This window comes from Balearica regulorum, chromosome 2, assembly GCF_011004875.1.
Source record: "Balearica regulorum gibbericeps isolate bBalReg1 chromosome 2, bBalReg1.pri, whole genome shotgun sequence".
NCBI lineage: Eukaryota > Metazoa > Chordata > Aves > Gruiformes > Gruidae > Balearica > Balearica regulorum.
This window is the reverse complement of record NC_046185.1, coordinates 114,164,369-114,183,971: the sequence shown is the minus strand read 5'-3', so window position 1 is coordinate 114,183,971 and position 19,603 is coordinate 114,164,369. Positions and strand designations below refer to the sequence as shown.

Below are 19,603 nucleotides of genomic sequence, written 5' to 3'. Positions count from 1 at the left end.
CACAGGGTTGAATCCTGCCTCTGGTTTTCTTGTGAGGGGTTTTTTTTTTTAATGTCTATAAACCCATAGGAGCTAAGGGTGAGGGAGCTTTGGCCTCCTACAGTAAAACAGAAATCTCAGCATCTCTGTGTTGATTTGTGTGAATTACTAAAAGCTATAATGGGTTTTCTTAAATGGGTTGGGTTGCATTTGGAAAAATCTAGTATCAAATGCATATTGTATGCACATTGGCAAAATGATGCAGAAATAATGAAGGACAATAATAAGATAAACTTAGTCTCCTCCTCATCAGTAGAACTTGCCATCCTTCCTGTAGGTAGGTGGTAATGTTGTGCTGGTTCTCAGGCAGAGACACTGAGATAAGGAGTAGGGAAATGATTACCTGTCACCTCGAAACATGTGGCTGAGCTTCTGGGTCTCAGTAATGAATCAGTAAGACTGGGTCGTCTTATTGACAAGGTCAAAAATGCCACAAAGTTGGTAAAACTCTGATAATGTAAGCTTTAATTCAGTATAGGCTGTTCTCTTTCTGTCGATACGATATAACTATCGTGTTATAATCTCTATATATCGTGTGTCTAATCTCACTGGAATGAAGATGAACCTTGGCACTTTTTCTACTTTGGAAGAAAAGTTTAAAGATTTGTGGTTTCACCTCAAAACGTTTTTTAACTCTTTCCCCTTTCCACCCCCGGTGAAAACTGCCTTTTGCATTAATGGATGCACGGTTTCTAGTTTTCCTGTGTATGAAAAGCACTCTTGAATATGCATGCAGAAACAAGGGAGTGAATCGGCAAATTGTTGCACGAACTCAGCAGCACAGTTTCAGAGCCTGAGCCCAGTTGTAAGCCCTCTTGCATTCAACAGATCCCAAAGCAGAAACCCCACTGATTTTGTATAGATACATAAATCTGCGATTTTAATTTTTTTTCCCATGAGGTAGGAGAATCTCTGTGAAGGCAAGATGGTCTGTTTTTGCTTTGCCTTGCTAGATTTTGAAGTAGTCGAGTTACGTGACTAAGAACTGATTTAAGCCCTTTAAACAGGGGCTTGCTTGATTAGGCTAATTAATGCATTCTTCACATTTCCGCAAGCTACTCAGAGAGTTGGTGTGTGGACTTGCACAACTGGAGTTGGAAGTTGTCACCAGCAAGCTTGTTTTCACCGGAGCATGTCTTCCCTCACGTGGCGAACTCCTCTGTTGCAGGCTCTGTTTCTCAAGAGGCAACTTTTGCAATATGTGACAAAATATGTTAAGGTTAGGACAATGTTTTGACAGTTATTTTCCCTCTGCTCTAGTGTCTTCGGCACGACATCAATAACCTTAACTAAAGAGACACATGTCAGGGATCTTGGCAGAGTTTGAGAGGTGATGGATTGGGTCGATGCAATGAAGGAAATCCCTGTCCTTCCTGCTGCCCAGAGCAGGAACCCCGCAGGTGTAGAGAGGGACGCCCCGTATCTCGGTCCCTGCTGTGCCTGGGGTCAGTACGGGGGCCCCCCTGGGGACCTGGAAGCAGGCATCCTATTGCAGAACCGAGGTTTTAACCTCCCTCGTGCAAACCTCTTGAGTTTGATCCATAGGTCCTGTTTCAAGCTTCATGCATTATGAATAATGTATTCTCCTTTAGTGGATTGTTTGTGGTTCTTGTTGAAAGGCATCGATATATCCGTGACTAATGCCTTGGGCTTGATCTCTCTTCAGTGTACGGACTTCCCCTGCCATGTTTTGGGGGGCTTTAGGCAACAGTGCTTTACCGTTTTATTTATTTTAAAAGAGGGTTTTGCCCCAGTTGAAGCCTTACAGTCTGTGCTGCGTGTCGTGCTCTCAGGAAAGCAGGCTGACTGCAATGAAGCAGATGGCTGTTTGCCAGGAGTGAGTCGCTCACTTTCTGTAATTTACCCTTCTTTTTTTTTTTTTTTTTTTTAATGGTTTGGCTTGGTTGGGTTTTTAATCAGAGCCAGCCTTTCTTCAATAGCCTGTTCTCTCTCGCGCGCCTGTATTTGTGTGTGTGCGGGAGAGAGGGAGGCAGAGGGAGAAGCCGTGCCTGGGCTATGCTGACAGACGACTTTTTCCTCAGTTGTCAGGTTTTGAGCCTGTCGACAGCGTGGCTGGTAAGTGGGGAAAAAAAATATAATTCCGGGGTGGGGGGAGCCCGGAGGGACCGTGGGTTGCCACTCGCATGGCGGTGGCGGGCAGCAGCCTCGTAGGCAGCGTGCAGCCCTGGGACCCGTGCAGCCGCCCAGCTCCCCAGCTGCCTGTGCAGACAGCTCAGTTGTCAGCAAGGGATTTTCCTCCCCTCCTCCCCTGATAAAGATCCCTCAGCTGGTATTACTGATTGTATGCTTGGCTTATTGTTAAAAAAAAAAAAAAAAAAAAGGAAAAAAAGAAAAAAAAACTGTGCAGGTTTGCAATCTGGGGATGAGCCTCTAATCCCCTCGGTCAGCCCGAGGATGGTGGTGTGCTGGTGCAGCTGCCCCCCACGTACACCTGAGCGCTCGCGGGCAGCCCACGCGGCCCCGATCGCGGGGAGGGGGGAGAAGAGGCTGCCAAAAATGTTGGCCGCTCCCGGGCAGTGATAAAGGTGGAGCGTGTGCGTGTGTGGGGGGCAGCATCCGTCCTCGCCGAGCTTTAACCAAAGCGGTAACCTGCAGCTATGGAGTCACCGACTAAGGAAATCGAAGAATTTGAGAGCAACTCTCTGAAATACTTACAGCCAGAGCAAATAGAGAAAATCTGGCTTCGTCTCCGAGGCTTGTAAGTAGTACTTTTTTTTTCCATATCCTTCTCCCGTTTCCTCCCATTGTCGAAATTATTGTAGCACTTTCTTTTTCCTTTCTTGCCAGTACCTTCAAAATCTCCCAAGAGTTTCCACACCTGTTCTCCATAAATATAGTGACTTAATCTTAGCAAAAGATCCATTTGCTTCCTTAAATTGAACTGCTTGTTACATTGAACAAACATTTTCCAATGGGAATGTAGAAGTAGCATTAATGAGGCATTGTAAGATACAAGCAGTTACTGAGATGCTAATTACTTTAGCTGCTATACTAGAAAAGTTTTGTTATAGCTTGAATGGTACTTAATTGGATCGTCTGTTTTCAGTAACCTTACACTTAGATGCAACTCGCAGAAGACTTTTTTTTTCCCCCTGGTCAATGTACACCATTTCTGTCACTGACATGCTTAATAAGGGTAAAATAGCCAGAGAAGGCACAGTTGGAAAACATTTCTAACAGCATTTGTAGTGGCAGCAAATTCAAGTTCCGTGGATCAGATTGTATTTACTAATTTATACATTAAGCCTGACTTGCCATGAAATGATTGGATACTGCCTCCTGAGTAGAAAAAAAAGTACCTGTACTTAAGTAAGAACTTGGCACTGCAGAAAAGTAAAAGTTTATAGGCTGTAGAGTTTGTGTAGCTTATTTAGAGTCAATGTCTGGCGTCTTTTTCAGATTCTCAGTATGTAAAATACTGTCTACCAGCAATAAGATCCATTACTGGCACTAAAGCATTTATTCGCCCATCAGTTTTTGGCCAAGACAACGAGGAATGTTACCATGTTAAGCTGCATCCCTCTCTGTTCAGAACTGGGTTTTTGTTGTGTTTTTTTTTTTTTTTTTTCTTCAGCTTCACATGTTAGAGTTATTAAAATTTCAGCCCTTAAGGGAAAGGGGGGAGGTAAGGCAGCAAGAAGGCTAGGAAACAGCAGAAGGAAGAAAACTAGAAAGAGTAGGTTAATAACTGAAAACAAATGGGTCCAACTGAAGTTTAAGTTGCTCTTTGAGCGTTATTTTGTGTGAGCAGTGATGGCATATTTTGGAAAGCATATCCAAAACTTCTGTAGGACTCCAAGCAGTCTAAGAGACGTGCATGAATATGTATTTCTTTCAAGGCGTCACTCCAGGAAGCCTGTTTTGTGAAGGAACTTAATCAAAGTAGATGACAGCTGTCTTGTAAGCCTTCCAAATAGAACAGCCACACAAAACAAACCCTTTTATTTTCAAGTCTGTGCCACGCTTTAGCATTAGGAGTCCTTGAATTCCTGTCTAATACAGAGTTTAGGAGCATGCTGATTCGGATGCCACCTGAAGTTCATAGATAATTCTTCAGCAGCATTGTAGTTCAGGATCTCTCCCGCTATTAGGACAAGGCAGTGTCTGCATATTACACATCAAGCTCCATTCTGTTCTTCTTTTTGGAAATTTGGCAAAACTGTAAGACTTATTCTAGATATGTAATAACTAAACCTTAGGCTGTTTTTCAGTATACCCCTCTCTGTTGGCAGTGCGTGTGAGTGTAACAAACGCGTGCTTTCTCCTCCTGAGTTTAAAGATTTCTTTGCTTAAAGAGGAGATAGATTTTCTGTAGAATTCTCGATCACAAGATGAAAACTGAAACGTGTTCTGCTCTAATTAAAGACTGTAGAAGATTTTCCATTCCCAGTCATTTTATGGAGGCTTTTAGCACATGCATACACACAAACTGGTTGCAAACTGAGGTTTGGTATCATGTTTCATGGTTTTTCTTGTCTGTTTTTATGCATGCCTATATGCGTAAGAAGAATGATTAGATATGCACAGTCATCTTAATTAAGTCTTAAATAAGATGCTTCATCCTGGAGAGATCAAATACTTCTTGAGAAGTGCCTCTCTCTCCTGCCCCTGGTACACCAACAGCTGTATCACACAGGAATTAGTTACAAGGCACAACAGTGCTACCAGACCTGTGTTACACAGGTAGTGAGGAGAGCATGGTTCTGGCTGAAGTTGCCTGGAGAGTTGCCCTCTGCAGCAGGCAGATACCCTGCTTGTTAAACAAGAAGGGCTGTGGTGATTTAAAGACTCTCAGGTGCTCACATTGGGTTGAACATCTCCTTGGTAGGACTTCATCTGTGGCAACTCTGGCACCTTCCTCCCCACCCCCAGTGCTAGCTGGTTTGTTTACTCACTGTGACTCAGTGGACAAACCAATATTCATTACCTCTTGCAATACCTGATTTTTCCAGGGGGTGGGGAAAGGGACTCTCTTAATTTTCACCCCATCTCAGCCTGCTTGGTTTGAGGGGACTGGAAACCCAAAGGCTGCAAAGGGGTGGTTAAGCTGAGACTTTTTTCAGATTGCCCTAATGTAGTATATTTTTTCTGGTGAGGGCTTTTTTGCCACGTGCCTGGTACAGTTGTGTCCTACACGATGGTTGGCTTATGGAGATTTGGGCACGGGGTGTGTATTTTCAAGGAATAGGGAGGTCTTTCGGATAGCGTGCAAAGGGCAGGTTTTTGTGAGGCTGAAGCCAGGTATCTGTTGCAACATGAGTCATGTGTTGCTGTAAGAGCCCAACAAGGTACTGAATTTGTGGCTAGAGTGGAGTGGAAGGGTTTCCTTCTCCTTTCCCTTACGTATTTCTCCAAGATGTGGTTTCTCAGTCAGGACAGCCTGGTTGCTTTGTAAGCATAGTAGTATGAGGCAATGGTCCTTAGGCCATGTACAGATTCCTTTTGCCTTTACTGTTTAAGAATGAGCTAAAATACTAATGCAATAACATTACTGAAATGTTTTTACTTGACATATACATATTCATGGCTTAGTGATTCTGTGCAGCAGTTTGTAAGAGAATCAAGTCAGTGGAGCTGTAGTGTTTTCTCAGGTTTAAGGGAGCGTAATAAATTGCCTTGATGGGCAGTAAGTCATCTGTGGCAAAATATTTGGGTGTCTCGAACAAGGGATCTATGAAATAAACGTTGTCTTTTATACATGAACTATTAGATATTAATTTAGATTTAATCCCTTCTTAGAAAAGAATCTTTTAGTGGTTTATTATTAATAAACTTTCAGGAAAGGTTTCTGAATAAGCTGTTTCCTGGGCAAAGGTACCCTTAGAGGTATTTGAAACTCTCTGGGGAAAAACCTCGAAAGTTGAGAACTGACCATTTTGCCCTTTTTTTCTTCTGTCATGCCACAATGTCAGGGAGAGGTTTACTGCAGATTTCTCCTTGTAGGAGCTCACTCCAGCAAAACGGCTGCGTGCACCAGACATGCAGCCATGAGGGTCCTGCCTTCCCTGGGAAGGAACGCACCACCTTTCCCTGCAGCAGGGACCTCCCAGAAATGGACCTGCTTCTGAGTTTCGTCGTCATCATAAATGAATCAGACTGGAGCAGCTTCACATCCCTTCAGGGGTATCTCAGATGGGCCTTCCCCTCTCAGCTGCCAGAGGGCTGCCTGCCTCCCAGAAGTGCCGCTGGGCGGAAGCGGTGCCTCCCCACCACCCTGTGCCTCCCTGTCCCCACAAGCACACAGGTGCTTTCGCTCCCTGGCTGCTGCTGGGCTGTCAGCCGCCTCCGCACACCACTGGTGCATACGTGCACTCTTGCTAAGCGTGTGTTTAATTCAGGAGCGGACCTCCTCAGTTCCTGGGCTGCTGCTGGCCTCCAAGGTTGTCCATTGGTTTCCTCACATGGGGCCTGCCTTTGAACAGTTGTCTCGTATTCCCAAACAGTGCTCACCCATGAAGGCTGACAAGCTCAACCTGCAAGAAACTGTGTTTCTTAAGGATGTGTTGATCATTTGCTTATGGCTCTCAATAGCTGCTGCTGCCAGAAAAAGGGTCTTGAGTCTCTTGCTCTGTTCTGTCTTCCTTGCCCATGGATTCTGTCCAGAACGCAGTCTTTTATTCAGACTTGCGTTATTGAGCTCCAGGCTTGGACACTGCATACACAGGAGTTACATATGAGTCTGCCCTCCACTCACCTACGATTGCTAGTAACTCACTCTGTTAAGCTCGGGACCTTCTGTTCTGCAAAACGTACTGGTTAGGATTAGGTGGGACTCATTACAGGGCGCTTGTTAACAACAGAGCTTGGAGACCTGATTTCAAAACATGACTGCATGGTTGCTTTTCTCTAGGGAGGCATGAGCAGTGGTGGCTGTGTTGGGGTGTTCTTGGTTTAGCACTTGGACCTCTAGCTGTGCAACTGTGAACTCCCATCTACTAATTAGGACTCTTAAAGCTCCATGAAGTGGCTTCAGTTACCTCCTGATTTCTCAAGAACAGAGAAAGCTCTGAAGCCCTTTTCAATGCTAGGTTTAGGTGTCGTGTCTGATGGCATTGAAGAATGCAGAGGCATATATCCAAAGAGCTTTGCTAATTTCACTAGAGATGTGCTAGTTTACGGCAGCTGAAGACCCACTTTGGAGATATTTTTGGTTTGATATTGGTTGCTTTTATGCAGAAAAATAAAACCTTGGTTCCTAGCTATTACAGTAGTACCAGCATCACTGGCATCTGCTTTAAGGATTGCAGAAGGAGAGGTGAGAAAATGGACTTTAACCTTCTTCCTAGTAGCTGTGATTATAATGTTAAATTGCTAAATACATAATAAATCCCTTCATTCCCAGTGAAGTACTTCCTCATGCTGCCAAAGATGACACTACAAACAGCAGCAATCTTTGAACTGCAACTCAAATAGAATGCTTGACTTTGAACTCATCTTTTGGACTCTCCTGCTCAAACCTGTCAATGTAGAATTGGTCTAAGAAATCTGATGGGGAAAGAAGATAGAAACACATGTAAATCAATGTCTCTGAAAACTTCCTGGTTTTGTTGAAGGTCTGGAACAATATTTCAGCACTTAGGGCATATCCTCCACTTCCTCTGCAAAGCACTGTGCATCCTATCTACAGTGAAAAGGTCCCCATGCAAATATTTGTGTAAGATCCAGATTTGTTCTTGAAGTAAATGGTGAAGCAGCAACTGATTTCAATGGGAAAACATGGAGCCTTGGTGACTGAAGATGATCTGGCAAGTGTTAGAATGACACTGCTCAGTTATCTGTTTCCCTGTCTTATCTGTATGCGCTCTATGATATTTTTAGGTTCCCTTAGTTGAAAAATGTCACATACAGAACAGCTGGTTCTGCCAGTGACAGTATCCTGATCTGCTTCATTTTCGTTTATATGTCCATCGTAAACAGGAATACAGAGAGCTCCCTTCAATTCCAGAGGCACGCTCTACACAGTGGGCTTTGTCCCCAAATATTTTAGCTGGCAGCAGATAGTAGAGGTTAAAAAAGCCCCTCAGAAAGCACCACTTTGTTAGGAAATGTGTAAATTAGTCAGTTTTCAAGTGGAAAATATGAATATGCTAATTCGTTTCCGGAGGTGAGAGCGCCACTCGGGTTGCCTTTGGTCTTGGTTTCAGTCCTCCTGAAGGTCTAGGTTTAAACTGAAAGCCCTGTTTGCCCTGGGAGCAGAACTGAGCTACCTTCAACCGTATTTAAATACAGCTGCTGCCACCCTGTTTCTTGTTTGGCTTTTCTAATGAGCATAGACAGGGACTATTTGTCAGAGAACCATGTCAGGAAACCTCTCTGTAGGCCTCTTTAGGTCTGAATTCCACTTTTCCTGTGGTTGTCACAATTCCTAGAAGGATTAAGAAGGTCTCACGGTTAGTGAGTGAGACCCAGTGAGTGCTGGGTACATGCTGGAGGTGCTGGCAGCACTCTGGCATGGCCTAGAGGTTCTTAGTTTGGGTGAGCTACTCTGGGTATGACTGACTCAACTAGTTTTCAGGTTTGTCGGGGCCTGGTTCATCCATAATATTGCTCTCCCCGTAGTGTGAAGAAGGGTTGAATTTTTACCATTAGACTAACCCTTAACAGCTTGTTTTATACTGCCTGCAGTATAGTCCTTGAGGGAGCAAGGGGAACTGCCTGCTGCTAATCTCATGCCTGACAAATGGACAGAGGAGAGAATGTATTCTAATAAATAGCAGAACAGCAACTTCAGAAAAAGTTAATTAAAAAGTACAGTGTGTGGAGGTGTAGTAATTCACTAAACTGATACATTTTGCCACAGTCCGTCCTTTGCTTTGTTCCACCTGGTGACTTTTATTTGAATCTTAAATCAATAAATGAGTCCTGTAGGTACAAAAGAGAGAAGACTTCATGTGCAATACTAAAATGTTGACTAAGAAATAATATATGCTCTCTAGTTTTTACCGTAATCATAAAAAACCCTTTTATTCTTCTAGATGTAGTACAGATGAATCATACCTGCAGTCCAAAAAGCAATTATTTATTTCGGCAGCCATAAAAAGAAGACCACAGTCTGTTGTAGAAGAAAGAGCCTCCCTCTGTAATATTAAATTCAGTGCTTTTCAAATATCACCGCTATAAAGCTTGCAATCCTGCATAGGAAACAAGGATATGAAGAAAGTTATTTTGGGGAAGATGAATTTAAACCTTGGGTCAAAGGGAAATTAAGAGTCTCTTTCTGGAATTCTTTTTTAAAACTGTCTCGATGGGATAGGAGTCCATGCAGAAAGAAATAAAATCCCATGGAAGACAGCACTGAAAAATCCTCTGCGTGTGTGTGTGTGTGCGTGCGCGTGTTTTAAAGGCTGTGAGGCCAGCTCATCTCCTAATCTGCCAGCTTCTGGTGGATTCAAACACTGTATTAAACCCAACTCAGCCCTTGAAAGGATTTTTGTTTAGTGTGTTTATTTCTTCCTGCAATTCACGTGAGATTTTCCTGTTCCATTCTCTCTTGTCTTCTTCCATCAAAAAATCACTTCAGTGCCTTTAAAATACTAGAAATGGTCTGACTCTGATTTGGACTGGTAGATGAGAGAAAATTGAGGTTCACATATTAGGGCTGACCCATTAAAACACTATAGCAGCTGTGAAACATACCTCTACACATGTGAATTGCTCTGAAAACACTGGGGATTTGGATAAAGCGAAGGTTTTCTAGAAGGGCTTGTTTGGATTCCTAAGGCTGTTTTTGATCTACTGAACTGTGCTGTAAATACTGGAAAGAACTACCTCATTGATACCAATGCGTTTGTGGGGGTGAAATTAGAATCCAGTTCCTGGTCTTAGGAGCATTTTTTTGTTTGTTCTCTTTGAAAAGCTAGGTTTTCCAAGTAATTGATAGCTTGAGAAATGTTGTTTAGCCCCGTCACGGTGCAAAAATTTCTCCGACAGTGTGAAGCCCAACTTTGTGCTTAAATTTGAATTGTAGCTGAGCAATAGCCCTTCCTCCAGCAGACTCAGTACTGCTCCAGGCTTCTGCCAAAATTTGCCTGCAGTTGTCTTGGATATTTGAAAAGCAGATTCATTTTGAAGGTGTGATTATAAATACAAAGAAACCAGAACTAAAATTTTGCAGTAGATTAAGAATGCAGCTCAAACTCCGGTGAAACTGGTTGTAATAAACTCAGCTGGTAGACTTTAGTGGAATCAGGATTCCTCTAAAAAATTGGTAATGTCCATGTTGGGGATTTTTTAATTTTCCTGGCCAAGAAGGTGTGTGCAGAGCTCTTGGAGAGCCATAGCTCTGTCAAGAGGAGGTTTGAAAGGCTGTGTCTCTGCCAAGGAGTCCATTTCACGTCGCAGCAGTCTGCCTTGCCTTCTTTGGGAGGACCTCCACACCTAGCAATTGAGTGACAATGGGTAGAGAAGTCCATGTGGGCTCAGGCATGCAGCAGGAGAGGATTGTCATAATCCTTCTTGGAGAAGGAGATGTAGGGCACAATTTAGTTATTAAGATGCATATAGAAGTGTATAAGTTCCATGGTTTTTTTCCCATATCTGTCAAGCTGTGGAGTCATTTTGTTATTAATGTGACACTTTGAATGGCTATTAGTAGGTCTGTGTCATCACTTTAGGAGTGATTTCTTACACTCCTAGGGACAGATACTATTCATGCACAAAACTCCTAGCCAAGACAGAAAGTTGCACAGTATCCATCTGTAGCACGAATCCTGGCTCTGCGCAAATCTCATTTCAACACTAAGATTAGCACAAATTAAACATAAGATATGTTCAGTTTTTAACAGCTAAGACTACAGAGCCCTTGAGCTACAGCTGTGGCATGCAGGGAGTCCTTGCAGAGCGCACGGCACAAGCTACAGCAAGCATCCAAGGGCAAAGGAGCAGAAGTAGAGCATAAACCCCCCTTGCAAGGCTGAGCAGTTCAGATGGTTGCTGTAAATGATGCTCAGATCACACTTCCTCCCATGCCTCCTGTGGAGCAGCTGGTTTTCTGGGATTCACTAGCAGTAAGCAGTTACTGGTGTCTGCTAAGCAAAGAGTCTGAATACACAATTTAAATATGCTCCTATACACATATTGATGCAGCAGGGACAGCTACAGTCAGATGGGAGAACTCTCTTTTTTTCAGAATTGCTTGAAAAGTGAAAGGAGAGGAAGCTGGGAGGGGAGAATTGGGAGATCATCTACAAAGAGTATACTGACTCATAAAAAGGGTGGAGAGGAGAACTGGAGAGCGCTTTTAAAAAAAAAAAAAAGAAGAAAAAAAGGTGGTGGTGGGAAAGAGATATTCCTGTGAGTTCTTCACATCCCTACGTGTAAACATTTGTTAGATTTATTTACTTCCAGATGAAAACAGCTCATAGCACAACATATATGGAAGTCATTTAGGAGTTTGAGTTTTGCTGAAAATCACAGGGACAAGGGCTGCCTTTAAGGGTGTTTGGCAATGCTTCCTAATCTGTAGCACAGTATTTTTTGCCTCAGATTCTAATGAGAGATCTTGAAGGGAAGCCTGGATGCTGCGAGAACACCTCTGGTTATAAATGCTGCACAAAACACTGCTTCTGTGTCACCTTCTGAACATGTCTTCATTCAGGTGAATGAGGGTCTCTTCTTCAGGAGGTCATTGCTTTGTTTTTTTAGAGGATGGAGGGAACTTTCTTTGGTATCTTGGCCACATTCTTCTTCCAACCAAAATTCGCCCTCCCGCTGTTCCTTCCCATTAGCATTGTCTGGGCAGTCATCTTTCCTCTCCCTCTTTACACTAGTGTTCCAGGTGCAGAGAGCCTATGGATTTGGATGCAGTGTGACTGGATGTGTAGATGAATTCATTCATGTCGTACAGAGAGCATTTTTGAAGTGCTTTGCAGAGAAAGGCTTTTGTATAAATGCTCAGCGATCTCTGGAAGACCTGTTTCTAATTAGCTCAACTGCAGTGAGGATATCTTCTTGAAAATGGAGAAGAATGAAATTCCTGAGTTATGCAAATTTACTGAATAACTTGGAATAAATTATTGTAATGGTCCCACCTAGCCTCCCAATCTATGAAACATCAAATTGCATTTTGAATTACCTATTTACCTTATGGAGGCAGATCTGCTCCTCTTCTGGGCCAGAGGTAGGGAACCGGCTCCTCCCTTACAGCAGCCAAACTTTTAAGGACTAGAGTTGCTGTCACAACTATGGCACCTGATATGTGGAAAGGACAGGACTTGCTTATTTAAATACATCTTTATATCTGAGGCTTCCGAAGACACCCCCCCCCCCCCCCCCCCCATGGTTGCTGTTGCATCTAGATACTTGTGAGACAGCTGGTGACAGCATGGAGTAGGGCCCTAAGGAATAGAAATCTCGCACAGCCTCCTCCATTCCCTGTATGCATGCTCAATGCCTGTTCCCATCCACCCACCCGTCAGTCCCAGTTCCCTCTCCTAAAGCTTCCCCCCGTGTGGCGAGGAATTCCCACGCTGAGACCGCAGGGCAGTGTTTCTGAGCTGCAGACGGCGGCGGTGGATGCCGCCTCTCTCCCTCTCCTCCTTCCTCTCCTCCTTCCCTCTGCCCTCATGCCTAATTCGGTGGAGCCAGCTGTGTCCCATCACACCCGTGTCATCCATGCCTGTGGGCATGGAGGAAGGAAAGATGGGCGACCTTCTTTACTCTCTGCAGAGAATAATGTTGTAGTGATACAGAAACGGTGTTGACAGGGTAGCCGGCAGTGTGCTGGAGGTGCTGAGCCCTGCTCCAACCAGCGATTTTGAGGACAGGAGCCTCTGTGAAACCACTTTTCCTCAGCAGACAGGCTTGCGCTGGCTGTCCCAGAGGCCCATCGCTGTTTGGATGACTTTCCTCTGTAACGTCCCTGCTGCTGGAGGAATGCAGAGTGCTGGGAAGCCCAGAAAAAAGAGCATCAGTTCCTCGCGAGAAGTTTAAATGTTGCCTTTTCCTAAGAGTGACGTTTAATTATTGGTCTATTAATGAGGAGGCACTGTCAGGACAATAGCAGTCCTGACTCGCTAAACAAAGTACTGTCGCTAAAAGGCTTGAATAATTTTGAAAAAACTACCGGTGTGCCGAAGGAGGGGGTGGTTGGGAGGTGGGGATGGGGAAGTGAACCTTCTTTTGGAAAGGGAACACTGCATCTTTGTGCAGCAATTTTTTCACCCCACGTTTAGACTTGTTCAACAGTAATCCGAGTGTTTCAGCCTGTAACCCGGAGTCAGGAGAGGGCCTGGCACAAAAACATGAGATTTAAAATTCTGCGTCACACCAGCTGTCTACTAGCAGACAGAGGGGGTGGGTTGTGTTCGGGGGAAGGAAGGTTGGAGGGGGAAACATTAACAAGCAACAGTCTGATAGATTTACTAGAGCTTAGGGCAAGATGCAGATTTGTTTAGTGACTTCACGCACGCGGCTGGTCTGGTCTGATGTAATTCCAGTCCGTGTTTCCTGTCTTGATATTTAATCCAGGGTATGAAGAATGATTCCCCCCCTTCCTCATTGTCGTGCATGCTGTAACTAATCACAGAGCCACCCTGCATGAAACAAACTGGACAGCTGCCTGTTTGGCTCCTGCAGAATCTGAATACATTCTTTTTACATAGTAGCAGTGATTAAAATAAGTTTTTAATCTGTACATGCTTGTTTCTTCCAGGGTCTGACGGCTTTTTGCCACTGGGGGAATGGAATTCCCGCTAAACAGTATTATGTGCTTCCAATGTGCACAATAAATTAATATTGCCCCTATATGTGCTCTGCAAAATTCTGCTTTGCTTTATTCCAAGAGGAACTGTTCCCTTGTACGCTCCTTGTTGATACGACTCTTTTTCACAAGCTCATTTTTTAGGGAAACAAACAGGGTGCAATGAAAGAACGCACAGGAAAGATTGTGTATATGCTCCCTTTTTTTTTTTTTTTTTTTTTGAGACATTGTAATAGCAAGGAAGCGACATCCCACTTGCAGAGGTCAGTGTTGCCGTGTAAACACAATGTGAAGTACATCCTTGCTCAGAGGAGCGGGGACATATTCTTCCCTCCTGGCCCCTCCGATCCCATTGTGCACTAAGCGCCACAATCTCTTCCAGTGGGAGAGGCTACAGAATAGGCAAGTCGAAGTACCACCCATCCTGTGCTTTTGCAGGTCATCACCTTTACTAATTTCAGAGCCAAATGTTCCATAAGTCATCTGGAGTGGTCAGTTAGAAAGCAACACTCAGACTAAATGTATATGTATTTTTCAAATAGTAAATATGCAGAGGTCATACAGTACAGTGATTTGACAATCTTTATTTTTTCTTTTTTTTTTTTTTTTAAACATGAATACTGAGAACTGCTCTATATTCTTTTCAGACCTCAGGGCTTTATTTTCCTGAAATGTACTTTCCTGTAACAGCACGAGAGAATTTGCTTGTTATGTACTAAGAAAAAGCAGAACGAGCAGTAGATCATATTATTTTCAAAGGGTTAGATTTTCAGAAACAGACCCATTTTACTTTTTACTTCATATTTTTCTTCGGCTAAATCCACACCAACTGTAATGGTGAGGTTTGTTGTTGTTTTTGTTTGTTTATGGTTTTGGTTGCTGGGTTTTCTTACATGTGGACTGATGGAAGACTGAGTAAATATAGAATCAAGATTTCAGTAATTGTACTGGCTCTGTATAAAATCTACATGAATGAAATAATGTTTTTAAAAGTTTTTAGAACATTTGCTAACTTCTTTTGTAGTTAAGATGCCAACACATTGAAATCCCAGTCCACTCTATTGCCCAGTACAGGGCAGTTCCAGAACTGAATTTGAGTTTGTCTTTCTGATTTGGCCTTACTGAGAACCTCATTTGGTGACGAAGCTGGAGTGCTCAGCTGTCCCCATGGGGTTCCCAGGGCTCCCTGCAGATCCTTGTCCCTCAGACTGTCTTGCTCAAAGCCTTCCTATACATAGTCTTCAATGCAGACCAATTAAATAAACTTGGCTGTTTTTTTCTTCTCATTTGCTATATACACTGTGTCGTGGAAAGATACACAGCACTTACCTTGCCTCTTCTGATAGCAGATGCTGTTTACTGAAGTTTGAGCAAGCTATGATTGCCCGTTGTTGAAATGAAGCTAAACAAAATCATGACAATTGATCATGGATCATCTTTGTCATCAGAAAATAGAATACCTTTAACTAATACATTTCTTACACTACTGCTTGAATAAAAGCGTTATAGCTGTATGGGGTCCTACCCAGCCCTCCTGCCCAAGGTCAATAGGTGGCTGCATTTACACTAGCCTGGGAGATGAGATCAAGCCATCGGCTGAGTTTGTAGTCCCAAGTAGGTCAAGTCAATTGTATCCTCGTTATATGTAGGAGCTAATCTCAAAAGTGACTCCCTTCTTACTATATCCTTTTCCCCCTTCCTCCTTCCCCCCATATTCCGGCCATACTTGAATCCCTGCTTTTCTAGGGAACAGGTGCCCGGCACGCTGGCTGTGTGAACAATGAAAGAATTTGGACTCAACTGCAATTTAAGGTCATCAGCTCTCTCAAGAGCATATAGTATAATAGCGTCATTAACATCGGACCACTCAGGTCATCTCCACAACACTCATCTGCAACGCCTCCAGGCTCTTTCCACTCTACTAAATGAGTAGAGAAGGGCTTGCAGCTACCTTGAGCCGTACTGCAGAAGAAGTTCCTCACTGCCTGTGCTATCACAGGGGCTTTTCTGTAAGGAGAATTTAAACACATTGTCTCTCCAGCTATGCTTCATGTGGACTTGTTAAGCACATTAGACCCCAAAAGACCAAGCAGGAAACTGGTTAAGCCACAGGTGAGAGCTCTATCACGGCAAAAGGTTACAGCAAAGCAGAGGCAACACAAGAGACATCAATTGATTGCTCATATGTCCTAATAATTACAATTCATTTTGGAGATGAAGCTGTAAGTTTCTTTTCTGCCCAGTTGTTTAGAAAACTCAGTAGTTAGACTGGTGAATTCCAATGGTCAGATAAAACAGCTAAAATTTATCAAAATAGTGTTTTCCTTGGGCAAAATCAGTGAGGATATTTTCTGACCTTGAATTATTTTCATACATTATTTACTGATTGCAAGTGGAGCACAACCATTGTTTCCACTTTGTAGCGGTACTTCTTGTTTCCAAGATGTGAATGTTTTCCCCTCCTTTTTCAGCTGTAAATCTGTTGTGCCTCTGAACTGTCTTGTCTCCGTTTCTACTGAAATCTTCGTACCTGTTTCAAATTGTGAACATTTCTTGTCTTTGTATGCCTGTGCCACACATGTCTATGCTTCAGAGCACGCAGACTCTTCTAATCTACTTAAAATGAGACAAGTGACTGCCTCATCCTCTCATGATTTCACTATGTCCCCGTGTAGTTCAGAGTCCAATTTAAAATGACTCTACTTGTTTTTTAAAAATCCCACATAAACCCTCCATCAAATTTCAAGTACTAGCTGAAATCTTTTCTTCTTTCCCCACCCACTTCTTACCATTTCTTTTCCTCTGCTGTCACCGGTCTCTGTGATTGTATTGCTTTTAACTTAGCATGGTATTCTAGTAAACAGCCCATGTGGAAGAAAAAATACATAACTTTTTCTGGTTTTGTTGACTGGAGAGTGAGTGAAGCAAGAAAGCTGGTCTTCCTGTTTCAATTAAGGAATTAAAACCCCAGCAGTAGTTGATGGCATCATACCCTTTGAAGTCTGGTGATCTCAATATATTTCTGAGTTCTGGTCAGGGCTCCCACGGGATCCTGAGCTTTGACAGATGCCGGTCTGTGGTCTAGGCTGTGAGATTGGGTTTTTGTGAATTGATTTATACATGGTTATTAATATAGGCTTTGGTAACGTAAGTGCATCACTAATCCTGTGATGATGACGATTAATTGGTAATGCACTGCATGATTCAGAACATCAAGCTGCTGGGAGAGAAGATTTTCAATTTATTTAAGTGATCCTGTCAGAAAATCTAGTTTGATCTGAGCCCCCAGCCTCCTCTCCCCAGGAGTGATGCACAGGGGGACAGCACCTACCCCCAGTACGAACTGCTAAGCCACCATGATATGGCCGGAGAGGGCACCTGGGCTTGGGAGCTGGGAAATGCTCTGAATCCTCCTGCCTAGACATGGCCATCAAGGGGAAATATTTGGGATTCTGGACCTATGAGCTGTAAGGATTTGGAGAGAAAAGCAGTAAACATGCATTTACATTGGCTCTTATAGAAAAAGGAATGGGAGGATCACTCTGTAAAACCATAGATTCACTGTTGGGTAACAAAAGAGCGGGAAGAATCTTCAGATTTGACCTGTAGACAGACTTGTTTCTCTTTTGCCAGATTTCATCACTTATCTCACTGTTGGTTTGCTAAACTACAAAATAGGCTTTTAGTAGTGTTATCTTAACACCTATTCTAACATCAGAAGCCCAGCTCTGGCAGGAAAGCAAAGCAAAAAGACCTGTGAGGATGTGCGTGTTACGGGGTGGGTTTTTCATCGTGGTGAGGTGGCTTTTTTCTCTCTGTGCTTCCAAATGAGCTGGTGAGAGGAGCGCTGGCTTGCGTGAGCTGGGGATGTGGTGGGACTCCAGTGCTGAAGGACAGACATTGTTGGGTGCTTTTGTTAACGGATGATTAAGCTCCCACTCAGATCTTAAACATGCTTATTATAAAACTTCTAAATATAGAAGAGGAAAAGTCCCTCTTTCCCCTCAAGCCTATGAATAAATAATTTTAAGTATTTGCTTATGGCAACTGTTTTCTTTAACGATTGTGGTTCCTGTCCTCTTGAGGCAGGAGTTTCCTTTCTCTGCGTAGCTCTGATCATGTTTACCAGTGTTGGTGACAAAAATAAGGGTACAGCAGGGAAGCTCTGATGAGGCTGCATCAGCTGAAGGAGTTAATGTTCTGCTAGTCCCTTTTGTGTCTCTGCCTCCACCATGGAAGTAGCAGTATGAAACCCAGCGTCTTTGCTTAAAGCCACTGTTGTTGGCAGTTTAAGCCAAAAGGCTGAACTTTGCACCGAAGCAGCTGATGCCCAGGGATGCACTTGCCTCCGCCAGCTGTGCTGCGAGGGTGCTGACCTGTGGCAGGGTGCTGCGTGTAAAGTGGCTGGGGGGAATATCTTTTTTAACTGCTTTAGCAGATTTACTTTAGCTAGTCTCTCAGTGCCCTAAAAAGTCGTTGCCTTTTTGTTTCTGAAGAAGTGTGGATCCACCTTGAAAGCAGACACTGCATTAGATCCAGGCTTATATGTTGTCTGCTGGTGATACAAAGGGGAGAGCACAGGCCATCGAGTTTTAAGGACTTCAGAAGATCTGTCTGGCTTGCTAGACTGCTTTGACCAACTGTACGTGCCCTCCAAAGCCATTGCAACAGCCAAGCAAAACAAACCATGTTAGATTAAGCCACTGCGAGTGCCAATTCTGAGCTTCAGCCTGAAAATTGAGTTGCTTGACTGTCTCAGCAGGCTAAGGACATGCTTGGCACTTGGCTGATCACCGCACTGAAATTATGAGTCTGCAGAGACCTTAACAAGGGCAGATATAACCCTTAGTCTCTAGTAGTGAGAGCAGGGCATGATGCTCATTAACTTTCAGATTTTGGTATAAATTCTCAGGGATGAAGTTGGGCAAAGATTCTCCTATTACTTCTGCAGCACCCACAGTTTTACTCCATATACTGAAAAGATGTCATTAATACCAAACCCTGTGGAATAACACCATGTTAATGAAGTCACTATTATGAGTAAAAAAATTTAGGTGGTTTAGGTAATTCTTCAGAGGCTGTGTAGGAGTGAAAGAGCAATTCATCTAGCTAGTTGATATTCTGAGTTGTATGATTATGGGGCAAAAACAGAGCAGCTGGCAGAGTTACTTGATTCCCCCAACCCCTCCGCCCTCACTCCTCTGCGTACCTACTCAGTCGCATTAACTCACCTCTTTCAGAATAATAAGGCCCAAGAACATCATTACCAGATTCAGACACAGTTTTTGTGTATTTCTGTTAAGTCCTCTTCATCTCTAGGTTTCTAGATGCACAGGAAGGGTGGGAGATTTTTGCAACAACTCGAAAGTAGAGTTATTTGAGCTCTGGTTATACCCACTGTCATAAATTTATGTGCAAAGCCCCATATAGCTAAAGCCACAAACCTGAAGAGCTAACAAACTAATGAAAAAGGGTCTGAAGGAGAAATATAGGAAGAAGGCAATTTGCTTGAGGGTGCACTGGAATTTAGTGGCACAGGTAGAAACATAACCTTGGGAACAGATACTTAGCCTTAAAGAAGATGATGGGCATCAAAGCACAGAAAGAAATTTTGTGCATTTGTTTATTTCAATGGGAGTTGAGTGCCCATGTAGCTGTAGCTAGCTACATCTTCTTGCTGCTTAAGTTACCTTCAAGAGTCTGTCCTAATTTTATGTTGCGGAAGCATTGTTCCTCTGGCCACACAAAGGATCATTCCTCTCTGGAAGAACAGATACTCAAATAGTGGGCTCAACTCTCTTGTTGACTTCGTCTCATTTGAGTCAGAAATTTCATCCTACCCAC

At 43.4% G+C, this 19,603-nt stretch overlaps 1 protein-coding gene across 14 annotated transcripts in view; it reads left to right on the top strand.

Moving 5' to 3' along the window:
* Positions 1-19,603, top strand: part of PDE1C (phosphodiesterase 1C) — a 406,330-nt gene that overhangs the window by 140,821 nt on the left and 245,906 nt on the right. For 2 of the 14 annotated variants that reach the window (XM_075745413.1, XM_075745411.1), the window contains exons 1-2: positions 1,959-2,115; positions 2,656-2,758. The exons of 2 other annotated variants lie outside the window; for them this stretch is intronic. In XM_075745413.1, coding sequence (XP_075601528.1) covers positions 2,658-2,758 — 101 coding nt within the window. In that variant the 5' untranslated portion in view covers positions 1,959-2,115; positions 2,656-2,657. Of the gene's footprint in view, positions 1-1,684; positions 2,116-2,263; positions 2,759-19,603 lie in introns of those variants that run through there. 10 more of the 14 variants (XM_075745406.1, XM_075745403.1, XM_075745405.1 and 7 more) reach the window with 9 other exon arrangements.